Genomic DNA, 13,725 nt, shown 5'->3' with positions numbered 1-13,725 from the left:
CCTGCTGGTGTTCAGGTGTATATCAGTATGTAGAGTCTCTACTTTAAAGAGTCCTCTCCTGCTGATGTTCAGGTGTAAAATCATACATGTAAGTCTCTACATTACGAAAGAGTCCTCGCCCTGCTGATGTTCAGGTGTATCTCACTTGTTAAAACTATAAACAGTGACATTAACAATAAAGCAATGGTACCTCTAAATAATACTCATGCACTTTCCCTTGTGCATCCATCATTACCTCCTAGTGATATCACATGATCCCCCGCTGATAACAAAATGGTCACATGCTAAAAGTAGGGCAGAGACAGGGTGTTTTAATGTAACTTTACACACTCTTATCACAGTACTGTCACACACACACACACACTCACACACACACACACACACACACACACACACACACACACACACACACACACACACACACACACACACTTTCAACGTAATAACTGTTTTCCCAGGTAAGACGTTCTTTAGTTTTCCTACACTCTGAGTACTTCTACTTTTACTCAAGTACAAGATCTGAGTACTTCTACTTTACTCAAGTACAAGATCTGAGTACTTCTACTTTTAACTCAAGTACAAGATCTGAGTACTTCTACTTTACTCAAGTACAACATCTGAGTACTTCTACTTTACTCAAGAACAAGATCTGAGTACTTCTACTTTACTCAAGTACAAGATCTGAGTACTTCTACTTTACTCAAGTACAAGATCTGAGTACTTCTACTTTACTCAAGAACAAGATCTGAGTACTTCTACTTTTACTCAAGTACAAGATCTGAGTACTTCTACTTTTACTCAAGTACAAGATCTGAGTACTTCTACTTTACTCAAGTACAAGATCTGAGTACTTCTACTTTTACTCAAGTACAAGATCTGAGTACTTCTACTTTACTCAAGTACAAGATCTGAGTACTTCTACTTTTACTCAAGTACAAGATCTGAGTACTTCTACTTTACTCAAGTACAACATCTGAGTACTTCTACTTTACTCAAGAACAAGATCTGAGTACTTCTACTTTACTCAAGTACAAGATCTGAGTACTTCTACTTTACTCAAGTACAAGATCTGAGTACTTCTACTTTACTCAAGAACAAGATCTGAGTACTTCTACTTTTACTCAAGTACAAGATCTGAGTACTTCTACTTTTACTCAAGTACAAGATCTGAGTACTTCTACTTTACTCAAGTACAAGATCTGAGTACTTCTACTTTACTCAAGAACAAGATCTGAGTACTTCTACTTTACTCAAGTACAAGATCTGAGTACTTCTACTTTTACTCAAGTACAACAAGTACAAGATCTGAGTACTTCTACTTTTACTCAAGTACAATATCTGAGTACTTCTACTTTACTCAAGTACAAGATCTGAGTACTTCTACTTTTACTCAAGTACAAGATCTGAGTACTTCTACTTTACTCAAGTACAATATCTGAGTACTTCTACTTTACTCAAGAACAAGATCTGAGTACTTCTACTTTACTCAAGTACAAGATCTGAGTACTTCTACTTTACTCAAGTACAAGATCTGAGTACTTCTACTTTTACTCAAGTACAAGATCTGAGTACTTCTACTTTTACTCAAGTACAAGATCTGAGTACTTCTACTTTTACTCAAGTACAAGATCTGAGTACTTCTTCCACCTCTGGTTACTCATCAGGTAGATGTACTGGTACAGGATGAGTCTTACACTCTGTACATATGTACCTGCATCAATCTCTAGAGGGCAGCACACTTCAACCTGTCAATTAAGAATGTGAACTGTGTAAAATAACCACTTCTAAATTAATATTACCACTTGCACTTGTGTGAAGTATCAGAGTAGTACTTTTTGCAATACTTTTTAATTATTATTATTATTATTATGTTAAAAGTTGGCTCTAAAATTACGTCCTTGTCTTCCAGCTTTCTTACATTATGTTTTTAGAGCTAAGATAATGTTATTTTCATTTTTAAACATACTTATATTCATAAAATAGATGTTTCTTCTTCAGCTTTATTCATATATTTCCAAAAATGCGATTTTATTTTGAAACACCCAACACTGGGATATACTCATCCTCAGTGCGCATGCGCCGCGAGTCACTTTTACTTTAAGGTCAGCTCCAGCCTCTCTCATTCCGCTGCACACACCTGCCTCTGTTACCCACGCTGGATTCACTTTCAGTCATGAAGAACCTTCATTTCAAGGACTTCTTCTGGGTGAGTTCACACTGCTGGGTTTGAAGTTTAATTATATTTAATCACCTTCAACATTTCGGTGGGAAAAAGTCACGTTTCCTCGTTAATTCAAGAAAAGCGTATTTTTGCTCATTGTTCCGTGTATCACTGTGGCTTCTTTTTCCAGTGAAGTCGGGGTGTGATGGGATTGAGAAGTGCTTTTATGTTTGCTGTTATAGAGGATTTATGCAATGGTAGAATGAGCATTAAGACAAAATAGTACCTGCAGTGGAAAAGCACTAATAGCACGCACACTGTAAAAACACTGTACTAAAACGGATCCTTAAGTAAGTATTATGCAGATTAAACCACTCCAATTATTATACTATTACATATGTTATGTTACATGTTTATTATTACTGTTGCATTAATGTATAAATAGCATTTTATTGTTGTGGTTGCTTGTTGTGAGCTCATTTTAATCAGCTTTACATCAGTTTACGTCATCTTAACCTGCAAAGTATGTCGTTAATTAAGCGGTTAATAAGTGAATAAATGCATACAAAATGTGCCTTTTATGCAGGGGAGTAGAAGTATAAAGATGCATATCATTATAGAGACTCAGGTAAAGTCACTTAAGGTCAGTACTTAGTGATGTTTCACCACATGCTTGGTAAAAAAGCTGGTTTTCTGCAGACTGCTGTATAAGTGGATGGGTTGCACGGCTCCGTATGTTTAATAGAAAGTCAATAAGCTGCAGATTTAAACTCAGTGAGGATAATTACAGGCTGATGCACCTCAGATTACCTAAATCACGGAGAGGTGCAAACATCAATTTACATCTGTGTGTCAAACACTCCAACCTCAGGAGTTTCTGCTCTCGTCCTGAGAGCTGAACTGTGGGAATTAAATTCAAGAAAAACAAGTTTAGACCTTATTTCTACTCCACTACATTTATTTAGTACCTGTAGTTGCTAGGCAGATTAGGATGAATGAAGGTAAATATAATCTCCCTTAAATCAGACTGTAGTTCACCTGCAATAAATCCAGCAGCTACCCTGCAGTATACAAAGCCATTCAAACTAGCTGCACCTTTACCAGCTCTGAGAACACTTTAATGATCAATCATTATAAAACATATCAGAGATATTATTCTGAAATGGACCAATCAGACAATGACTACTTTTACTGTCACTACTTTAAGTACATTTAGAGGAGAGTACTTTCTACTTTCACTGGAGGAACATTTAGAATACTTTCACTGTGACAGAGTATTCCTACACTCTGGTACTTCTACTTTACTCAAGTACAAGACCTGAGTACTTCTACTTTACTCAAGTACAAGACCTGAGTACTTCTACTTTACTCAAGTACAAGATCTGAGTACTTCTACTTTACTCAAGTACAAGATCTGAGTACTTCTACTTTACTCAAGTACAAGACCTGAGTACTTCTACTTTACTCAAGTACAAGACCTGAGTACTTCTACTTTACTCAAGTACAAGATCTGAGTACTTCTACTTTACTCAAGTACAAGACCTGAGTACTTCTACTTTTACCTAAGTACAAGATCTGAGTACTTCTACTTTTACTCAAGTACAAGACCTGAGTACTTCTACTTTTACCTAAGTACAAGACCTGAAAATGAAATATCTTCTTTATTTTCTGACAGAATGCTGACCTGACGTCCACCGGTGGATACGATGCGATCGTCCAGTATCTCAACGATGGAAAGAGGACATGTAAGGAAGTGGAGGACTTCATGAAGGCCAGGTAACTCAAAGTCCATCCCCTATTTATTCCCCGTAAAGACAAAGCTCTCTCTGCCGTCTGACCAGACGTTTGACATCTTGACCCACCGGTTTAGACTAAACCCTGATACAGAAGCAGAAGAAAGTCAGAATAACTACAGTTTAATGTTTGTCTATTTAACACCTTAGATATTATTTTATAGTCAATGGTTGACACTGTTATCGCACATGGAATATTTTCCTCATATTTTGCAGAACTTCAACCATGTCTCAGTTCCATACACCAATACAAACTCTGACTCCTAAAGCCAATAGGCTCCCGGTATATTCTTGTAGAGCGTTTCTGAAGTAGTGTCGTGAAGCATCATCTACATATATTTGCAGCAGACTCATTCAAAGTTAGTCATTTAAATTCATATTTCCTCTTCCTGGTGTGATAAGTAATCCTTCCTCATGTGTTGGCCTCCGGCGACACACCAGCCCCATTTGCTTAGATTGATTGCACTATAATAACACAGGAGTGGAGAGGATATTGCACAATAATCAAACCAGAAGCTCACACGTTTCAAAACACTGTGACACCCCCATCTCACATCTTGTGTTTCCTGTAGCGTGTGGTACAGGTTTTAGTGCATGTACAATAAAAATCCAACATTGACGTCACTATCGAACACTTCGCTCCTATTGGCTATAGCGCTCCAGCACATTGTACGTGATAGGTTAAAGGGCAGGACATCTCTAAGCGGGTTGACCAATCACAACAGAGCCGGCCGACTAACCAATCAGAGCAGAAAAGGGACTCTTTAAGTTAGAAAACTAAATGTATTTAAGTGATTTCCTCAAAAATCTAAATGATTTTGAGACTTATTTTCTCTGAACTTTATCTTTACTCGCTCTAAGTTTCTTGTGTTTCATATTTTTCTTATTTCTAAGTAACTTTGGGTACTCTAGATGTATACATGGGGATAGAAATAAAGCAACTATGATATATTATACTATAATGTACTGAAAAGGTGCGTCATGTTCACCTTTTAATAACACAAGAACAGCAGAAATATATATAAAATGTACAGAACATGTTGCCTTTTGGATCAGTTAGCATTTCGATGTATGGAGGAGTCCTTTGTGCAGAGTGCATTTGACCCAGACAGCGTATGCGGTGGCACAGAAAGCCCTGGTTGTGTGTTCTGTAAATTGCACCTTGTTATTTGACTTTCTGATAATGCAAACCCCATAAACTGATAAGGCGTTCACTGCATCAGAAATTAAAATCCCCTCAGTTATTTCCTGGTGTCTTTGTTTCCCTGTCCTTTTCCATGCATGCTTTTGATGGGGTTGGTATTAAATATGGTGGGTATGACTTAATTCACTCACTTAAACCGACCATTAATACAGCTAATAACGGGTAATGTGTTGATTAAAGCCTGAAATCTTTTTTTCCTCATCAAATTGCAGTTTATTTTTTACCTAATATCACAAACACCATCCTGCTGCACCACATATGCATTCATCCGCTGTGAAAGTAGTCCCCAACAGATGCACTTCGTGTCGTAAATTCATATTTGACGAGCTTTTACGACATCTTGTTGCTAAGAATGTCCACTAAATGATCCGGATGACCAACTGGTTTGCATATGTACACTCATAATAAAGCATCCTGGAAATACATGTGCAGTTCATCAGACAAAGGGCTGGCCTGTCTGTCTGCAGGCTGAGCTAAATGTGTTTGAAATGGTGTCTTTCAGGGCCTCCATTGAGGAGAAATATGCCAAAGACCTCCTGGGTTTGTCCAAGAAAGTGTGTGGACACAATGAGATGAAGTAAGTGTGTTTTTATTCACATGGAACATCAGCTTCTGAATATGCTGGATGCAAAAAGAGAAGTTAAAGATTAGGCTGTCGACTCCCATGTGGGTTGATGTTGAAATCTGGGGTTCACAGTTTAAAAGTGAAAATATAAATGTCACTATTTGTTGCAGTAATGTTTTGAGCGCAAGTGTTTCTACATCCGCTTGTTTACTTCCCATTCTGTCCGTGTTCACATATCAGTTTCTGTTAGTGAAGAGGAAGGAGGATTAATGTGGGAGGGGGGAGGGGGGGACTGGTAACTTTATCTACCTATAATAGTGCATCAATAGACCTCATATTAAAGGTACCATGCCCTATTATGCATTTTGTACAGGTTGTTGTGCATGTAAATGGTCTGCAAAGGCCAAAATCCCACAGTGACATCACTATGGAACACTAGCGCTCTGATTTTAATGTCTTGGTTAATATTTACATTTTAATATTTTATATTTAAATACAATTAAAGGTATTTTAATTCATCCAAACATGAGGATAATAAGTAAAGAAGCAGCACCTGGGTGATGCACTTCATACGCAGTATCATAGTAAATCAAGTCAATAAATATCAATAAATAAAGACCTAAATAAATAAAGAACTAAATAAATAAAGAACCAAATAAATAAAGAACTAAATAAATAAAGAACTAAATAAATAAATAACTAAATAAATAAAGAACCAAATAAATAAAGGACTAAATAAATAAAGAACTAAATAAATAAATAACTAAATAAATAAAGAACCAAATAAATAAAGAACTAAATAAATAAATAACTAAATAAATAAAGAACTAAATAAATAAAGAACTAAATAAATAAATAACTAAATAAATAAATAACTAAATAATTAAATAACTAAATAAATAAAGAACTAAATAAATAAATAACTAAATAAATAAAGAACCAAATAAATAAATAACTAAATAAATAAAGAACCAAATAAATAAATAACTAAATAAATAAATAACTAAATAAATAAATAACTAAATAAATAAATAACTAAATAAATAAATAACTAAATAAATAAAGAACTAAATAAATAAAGAACCAAATAAATAAATAACTAAATAAATAAATAAATAAATAACTAAATAAATAAAGAACCAAATAAATAAAGGACTAAATAAATAAAGAACTAAATAAATAAATAACTAAATAAATAAAGAACCAAATAAATAAAGAACTAAATAAATAAATAACTAAATAAATAAAGAACTAAATAAATAAAGAACTAAATAAATAAATAAATAAATAAATAAATAACTAAATAATTAAATAACTAAATAAATAAAGAACTAAATAAATAAATAACTAAATAAATAAAGAACCAAATAAATAAATAACTAAATAAATAAAGAACCAAATAAATAAATAACTAAATAAATAAAGAACTAAATAAATAAAGAACTAAATAAATAAAGAACCAAATAAATAAATAACTAAATAAATAAAGAACTAAATAAATAAATAACTAAATAAATAAAGAACTAAATAAATAAATAACTAAATAAATAAAGAACCAAATAAATAAATAACTAAATAAATAAATAACTAAATAAATAAATAACTAAATAAATAAATAAATAAATAAATAAAGAACCAAATAAATAAATAACTAAATAAATAAAGAACTAAATAAATAAAAAACCAAATAAATAAAGAACTAAATAAATAAATAACTAAATAAATAAATAACTAAATAAATAAAGAACTAAATAAATAAAGAACTAAATAAATAAAGAACTAAATAAATAAAGAACTAAATAAATAAATAACCAAATAAATAAAGAACTAAATAAATAAAGAACTAAATAAATAAAGAACAAAATAAATAAAGAACAAAATAAATAAATAACTAAATAAATAAAGAACAAAATAAATAAATAACTAAATAAATAAAGAACTAAATAAATAAATAACTAAATAAATAAATAACTAAATAAATAAAGAACAAAATAAATAAATAACTAAATAAATAAAGAACTAAATAAATAAATAACTAAATAAATAAATAACTAAATAAATAAATAACTAAATAAATAAAGAACAAAATAAATAAATAACTAAATAAATAAAGAACTAAATAAATAAAGAACTAAATAAATAAAAAACCAAATAAATAAAGAACTAAATAAATAAAGAACTAAATAAATAAAGAACTAAATAAATAAAGAACTAAATAAATAAAGAACTAAATAAATAAAGAACCAAATAAATAAAGAACCAAATAAATAAAGAACTAAATAAATAAAGAACTAAATAAATAAAAAACCAAATAAATAAAGAACTAAATAAATAAATAACTAAATAAATAAAGAACTAAATAAATAAAGAACTAAATAAATAAAGAACTAAATAAATAAAGAACTAAATAAATAAAGAACTAAATAAATAAATAACCAAATAAATAAAGAACTAAATAAATAAAGAACTAAATAAATAAAGAACTAAATAAATAAAAAACCAAATAAATAAATAACTAAATAAATAAATAACTAAATAAATAAATAACCAAATAAATAAAGAACTAAATAAATAAAGAACTAAATAAATAAAGAACTAAATAAATAAATAACCAAATAAATAAATAACTAAATAAATAAAGAACTAAATAAATAATTAGAAAAATACAAATTGTAAATAATGATTTCAAAATGATATGAAATATAACGTGCATTAAGTAATGAAAACTTTCATCGTCGTTCAATGTTAAACAAAGCAGGTATACTTTCCAGCTTTATCGAACATCCAACTTTGAGTACATTTCCTGCCTTGTAAAGAATGTGTTAAGCTGATTTAAGCTACTTTTTCTGATGCATTAAAGCTGTGTACTCTGGTGTGATCTCCTTTCCTTTTCTCTTTAAGCACATTAAAACGCTCCCTGGACATGTTCAAGTTACGTAAGTGCTTAAAATGTTTGCATTTGTTTATCCCCCGTGTGTTTTAGTATACAATGTTCTGCAGATAAGAATATGTGTTTGTGCCTGCAGAGACTGAACATGTGAGTCTGTCTCACCTACAACTGGCCCACAGCCTGAGGGAGGAGGCCAAGAAGCTGGAGGAGTTCAGGGAGAAACAGAAAGAAGCCAGGAAAAAGGTTGGAGCTTCTATCAGCACCGGGTTTACCTCTGCAAAAACAATAAATCATCAATAATCACAACCTTTTGATTTCAGGTGGAGCAACATATGGACGTTCTGCACAAACAGAAGGCTTCTCAGTACAAGAAGACCATGGATGTGAGTATAGAGTTCATTATTACAGAGTTTTCTGAACTTTATTTCCATGGAAATGTGTCATTAAAGCTGGTTATCACGCAGAGTTAATACCACTGCCAAACTAAAGAAAAACTAATGCATAACTTCTTATATTTACTTGAATACCCATATATTTGTTTGTATTTTAGTTCTTAATTCCTTTATTTGTTTAACTATTTTGTATTTCATTGTATTTGGTCTTTTATTGGACATTGTTCTTTAACTTTGTGTGTTTATATGAGTTATTTATTAGATTTCTTATGCATATTATTGCTTTATATAGTCTTTTTCTAGATTTGAATTCTTATGTTTATATACACATTTCTATTCTTACTTTCACTTGTCATCTTTATCTAAATATTTTTTAAATATGTATTTTTTAATTGCACATTTTGACCTTGAGGTTTTATTTTGTATTATTATTTTCTTTTAATTACTTTATCCTTCTATGTTTTTACAATATGCAGCAAACACAAAATTCGTATAACGTTTATAATCCAGGTCTTTTAATTGTAACGTTATATTTTAAGACCTCATATTTGTACAGTAAATGCTAAACTCAAACTATGTGCTGCTTTTAATATCACACACGTGAGGTGTCTGACTGAGCTGATGTAAACACCTCTTCCACCTCCTCTTGTTTTAGGGTTTCAGCTGTGTTGTGCAAACTTAGAAAATGCCAGCCATCATGCTGTGTCTTTTCTTCCTCTTTGAGAGGGGGGAAGTTGTGTCCTTATCTTTGGGAAGTGCACCAAAGCGTGTCATTCATTGCATCCAGATCATTTGCATAAGAAGAAGTGGTGGTCATGCCGTGTGTCTGAAGCCTTTAAGCTAATTCTAACATGTGTTTTAACTCACAGTCAAAGAAGACGTACGAGCAAAAGTGCCGAGATAAAGAAGAAGCCGATCAGAACGTCAACAGAAACACAAACACCAACAACACCAAGCACATCGAGAAGGTACGGCGAGATACTTTTGGTTTGCTGCCTATTTCCTTCCATAATCATGTACGAAAAAGCCAAAATAGTCATTCAAATGTGAGGTTTTGTTTCTTGGTTGCATATTATTGTAAATTGAATTTATTTGCAAAAGCAGTTAACAGAAACTACTTCAGGCTCTGAAGGGCATTTTAATAAACACATATCAACCTGACAATGAGTATTGAGCCCATAAGAATCAGAATCAGACGTACTTTATTTATCCCAAACTGGGAAATGTTTGCGTTGCAGCAGCGGAATACAAAGAGATCAATAAACACACGGAGCTGCTGCAACAGGCCGCCACCTAGCAGCGGCGCCAACAGAACAATGACGACAGTGAATGAGGAATGTGCGCTGATGGTTCCTCTCTTGCTGACTCAGCTTCTGTAAAAACACACATTTTTGGAAACTTAATATTTAAGTGCCTTTCTCTTACACTTCCGCCATCTGTCTCAGGTTACTAAAGTTTGAGAGGCACAAAGAATTGATGACCTTTTAAATTTCTCATTCATTTCTATGTTTGTTAGCCTTTTGTACTCATGTGTTTTCACTTCATCTTCCTCCAGCTCTACGCAAAGGCCCAGCAGGCCAAACAGAATGCAGAAGAAGCAGGTGAGAGCTCAAATAAAAAAGCACTTTTGTCTTGAATTTCCCCTCTCCTTCCCCCGTATAAACAAACACTTACACACCAATAGCAGTGAGCTAGCATGCTAGGTGTTAACATGATCAGCAGCATTTCACCACAGGATGAATTGGTTATTGCAATCCATGAAAAGCGTTGTTCACATTCACCTCAGCTTTACTGTAAGAGTCCATTAGCAAATGCTAGCATGCTAACACGCTAAACAAAGAGGGTATACATCAGCATGAGACATTATAAAGGTTAATATGGGCATTTATAGTGTACTTGTGCTGATTAAAGGTAGGTGTTTTGATTGGCAGACAGGTTATACCAGCAGAACATCACCACGGTGGGAAAGGTTCGAGATGAATGGCTGAAGGATCATATCAAAGCCTGTGAGGTGAGAACCTTTAATTAGCTTCTAAAAGTTGGATTCAACCAACAAGCTAAATGTTCCTGTTGTGTTTTCCTCCCCAGATGTTTGAGAAACAGTCGATGGAGCGCATTAACTTTCTGAGGAACACGGTGTGGACTCACCTGAACCTGCTCTCCCAGCAGTGTGTGACCAGCGACGAGGTAACAGGAATTTATATTTCAGTCAGAGTAATAAAACCATTCTCCATGGTCTTTTAATCAGTCAGTGGACGGTACGTTTATTTCCTCCAGAGGCCAAAAATGGAGCTAAAAGAGCCTAAATGTTGATATTAAATAAAGATACATCAGCTTTAAAGGTGATGATCAGTCAGTGTTGTATGTGACGAAGACTCTTTGTGGCCCCCAAAATGTGAAGTTTAGTTTTCAAATATGTTTTTATAAATACTTAAATGTACATAAAGATAAATGTGACAACAATATTAAAAACAGATAATATAATTCAATGTAAAAACAAAATGATAAATGAAAAAATAATAAAATAAACTATAAAGATGAGGTCAGCAGTAGATAATTACAAAACAATATCAATTGTGTCCATCCATGATGTTGATTTTTGAGTACGACACAAATTAAGGAAGCACATCTTTCATTATTATCAGAAACTCGCTATTCTAAACTGTCTTCAATGAAATCTAGAGACATTGGACTCTGAACTTGACTTTATTGTGTGTGTGTGTGTGTGTGTGTGTGTGTGTGTGTGTGTGTGTGTGTGTGTGTGTGTGTGTGTGTGTGTGTGTGTGTGTAGCTGTATGAGGAAGTAAGGAAGTCGTTTGAACAGTGTGATGTTCAGGAGGATATTGAACACTTTGTAAACCTCAGGCGAACCGAGGACAAACCTCCAGGTAATCATAACACAACACTGTAAATAATAAACCAGGGACATATTCCTACCTAAGAAACTAACTTCAGTAGTACTCCACGTCACCACCGCTAAGCTAAAGGAGGCTAATGTTGGGCTATAAAGGAACTACAGCACGGTCACATGACTTCACGTCACCACCGCTAAGCTAAAGGAGGCTAATGTTGGGCTATAGAGGAACTACAGCACGGTCACATGACGCCACGTCACCACCGCTAAGCTAAAGGCGGCTAATGTTGGGCTATAGAGGAACTACAGCACGGTCACATGACCTCACGTCTCCACCGCTAAGCTAAAGGCGGCTAATGTTGGGCTATAGAGGAACTACAGCACGGTCACATGACCTCACGTCACCACCGCTAAGCTAAAGGCGGCTAATGTTGGGCTATAGAGGAACTACAGCACGGTCACATGACTTCACGTCACCACCGCTAAGCTAAAGGTGGCTAATGTTGGGCTATAGAGGAACTACAGCACGGTCACATGACAAGCCTTTAACTAAACACACATTGACAGGAAGTGCAAACATGGTGACTCACACTTTGGTTTAAGGACTTGTTTCTGCAATAGATGCAACACAGACCCTGTATATGACGCTTTTCTTACTTCCTGAGCTTAAAATATTCACTGATAGACGGATAAAAAAACGTTATACCCATTTGTGTATTTAACCGCAACATTACACTTGATATGAGTGGTGTGTACTCTGTCTAACTGCTGAAAGCAAATGAAGAGGGACATATGTGTAAGATAAAACACTCATGCATTGTTTGATTAGTTCTTTTAATTCCCTTTCTCACAGCTCCGGTTGTGTATGAGAACTTCTACAGCGGTCAGAGAGCTCAACCTGGAGCTCCACCATCCAGACTGCCTCCGCTGAACCCCAGGTAACAACAGTCTGTTCACTGCCTCTAAAGTTCCTTTTATTGAGTATTTTAACAACCTTTTGAAACGCCTTGTCTTGTGAATTTACAGGAGGGGGCCGTTACCTGATCCAACAGACAACAGTAGGAACCTTTTCTTACTTTTCTGACCCAAATACTGTGTTGGAAAGCATGTAATAACATAGAGATCTGTGATAGTAACTACACTTTGTCCAATTTAAAGCCACATTTTTACCAAACACTTTTTGCTTCTTGCTGCGTTTCAACTCTACATTTAACCTCAAATGAAGGATCCTAATCAGGGACGTCTGGATCTGAAGTTATCAGAGAAACAAGCTGAGCTAACGTTAGCGACGAACACAAGATAATGCTAATATTGTAATATGAAAATCACGGTTTCTGCACTTATGCTTCACACACTCAGTGTTTCTATCTCTGTTTTGATTGCAGATGATGTGATCTACTCCACGGTGCAGGACGCAGGCTACAGTGTCATCCAGTACTAACACACACACACACACACACACACGTCTGCAGTAGAACTTCCTGTGCAGCGCTGCAGCTCTGGGATGGACTTGAACATTATATAATCACTTCCTCCTTTGTGATTTCCTGAAAGATAACTAGATGTAGAAAAAGGAGCCACAACTGTGCACATGTATATTTTGAAGTGTATTGAATATCTGACACTGTAAATACCAGCAGTGGTTTTATTTGTAGGTTCTTGTGTGTGTTTTTAAAATCAAAATTGGCTGAAATGCTCAGAATATATTGTAAAGCTTTATTTCCCACCTGATCGCATCTTAATTTATCTTCAGTTTTTATTTATTTTTGTGGATCTAAAAAGTTTCTTCGTATTTAATAAAAAAGGAGTTCATAAAACGAGAAAATATGTCATCGGCCTTCGTGTTTTCATTTCCTCCTCTCAGAT

The 13,725-nt window shown here is 33.9% G+C and overlaps 1 protein-coding gene across 2 annotated transcripts; it reads left to right on the top strand.

The window, feature by feature from the left end:
* Positions 1-2,107: 2,107 nt before the first annotated feature.
* Positions 2,108-13,686, top strand: pstpip2 (proline-serine-threonine phosphatase interacting protein 2). 2 transcript variants are annotated; one of them, XM_063889831.1, is made up of 14 exons: positions 2,108-2,206; positions 3,837-3,937; positions 5,661-5,735; positions 8,625-8,659; positions 8,750-8,856; positions 8,934-8,996; positions 9,875-9,973; positions 10,561-10,606; positions 10,937-11,016; positions 11,094-11,192; positions 11,797-11,893; positions 12,713-12,797; positions 12,886-12,917; positions 13,245-13,686. In XM_063889831.1, exons 1-14 carry the CDS (start codon positions 2,174-2,176, stop codon positions 13,298-13,300), a joined length of 1,008 nt encoding a protein of 335 aa, XP_063745901.1. In that variant the 5' UTR covers positions 2,108-2,173; the 3' UTR covers positions 13,301-13,686. The 2 variants fall into 2 exon arrangements, with proteins under 2 accessions (XP_063745901.1, XP_063745902.1); XM_063889832.1 differs by lacking the exon at positions 11,797-11,893.
* The last annotated feature ends 39 nt before the right edge of the window (positions 13,687-13,725 follow it).

This window comes from Eleginops maclovinus, chromosome 8 (genome assembly GCF_036324505.1).
Source record: "Eleginops maclovinus isolate JMC-PN-2008 ecotype Puerto Natales chromosome 8, JC_Emac_rtc_rv5, whole genome shotgun sequence".
Taxonomy (NCBI): Eukaryota; Metazoa; Chordata; class Actinopteri; order Perciformes; family Eleginopidae; genus Eleginops; species Eleginops maclovinus.
Note: the sequence above shows the minus strand (reverse complement) of the source record. Positions and strands in the feature narration are given on the sequence as shown.

What these genes read in the sequence shown, in the direction of transcription:
- pstpip2 (XM_063889831.1), top strand. Translation starts at nt 2,174, where the DNA reads ATGAAGAACCTTCATTTCAAGGACTTCTTCTGG. An exon ending in ACACCAAGCACATCGAGAAG is followed by an intron (nt 9,974 to 10,560) that starts GTACGGCGAGAT and finishes ATCTTCCTCCAG; the next exon opens with CTCTACGCAAAGGCCCAGCA. An exon ending in ACAGAATGCAGAAGAAGCAG is followed by an intron (nt 10,607 to 10,936) that starts GTGAGAGCTCAA and finishes TTTGATTGGCAG; the next exon opens with ACAGGTTATACCAGCAGAAC.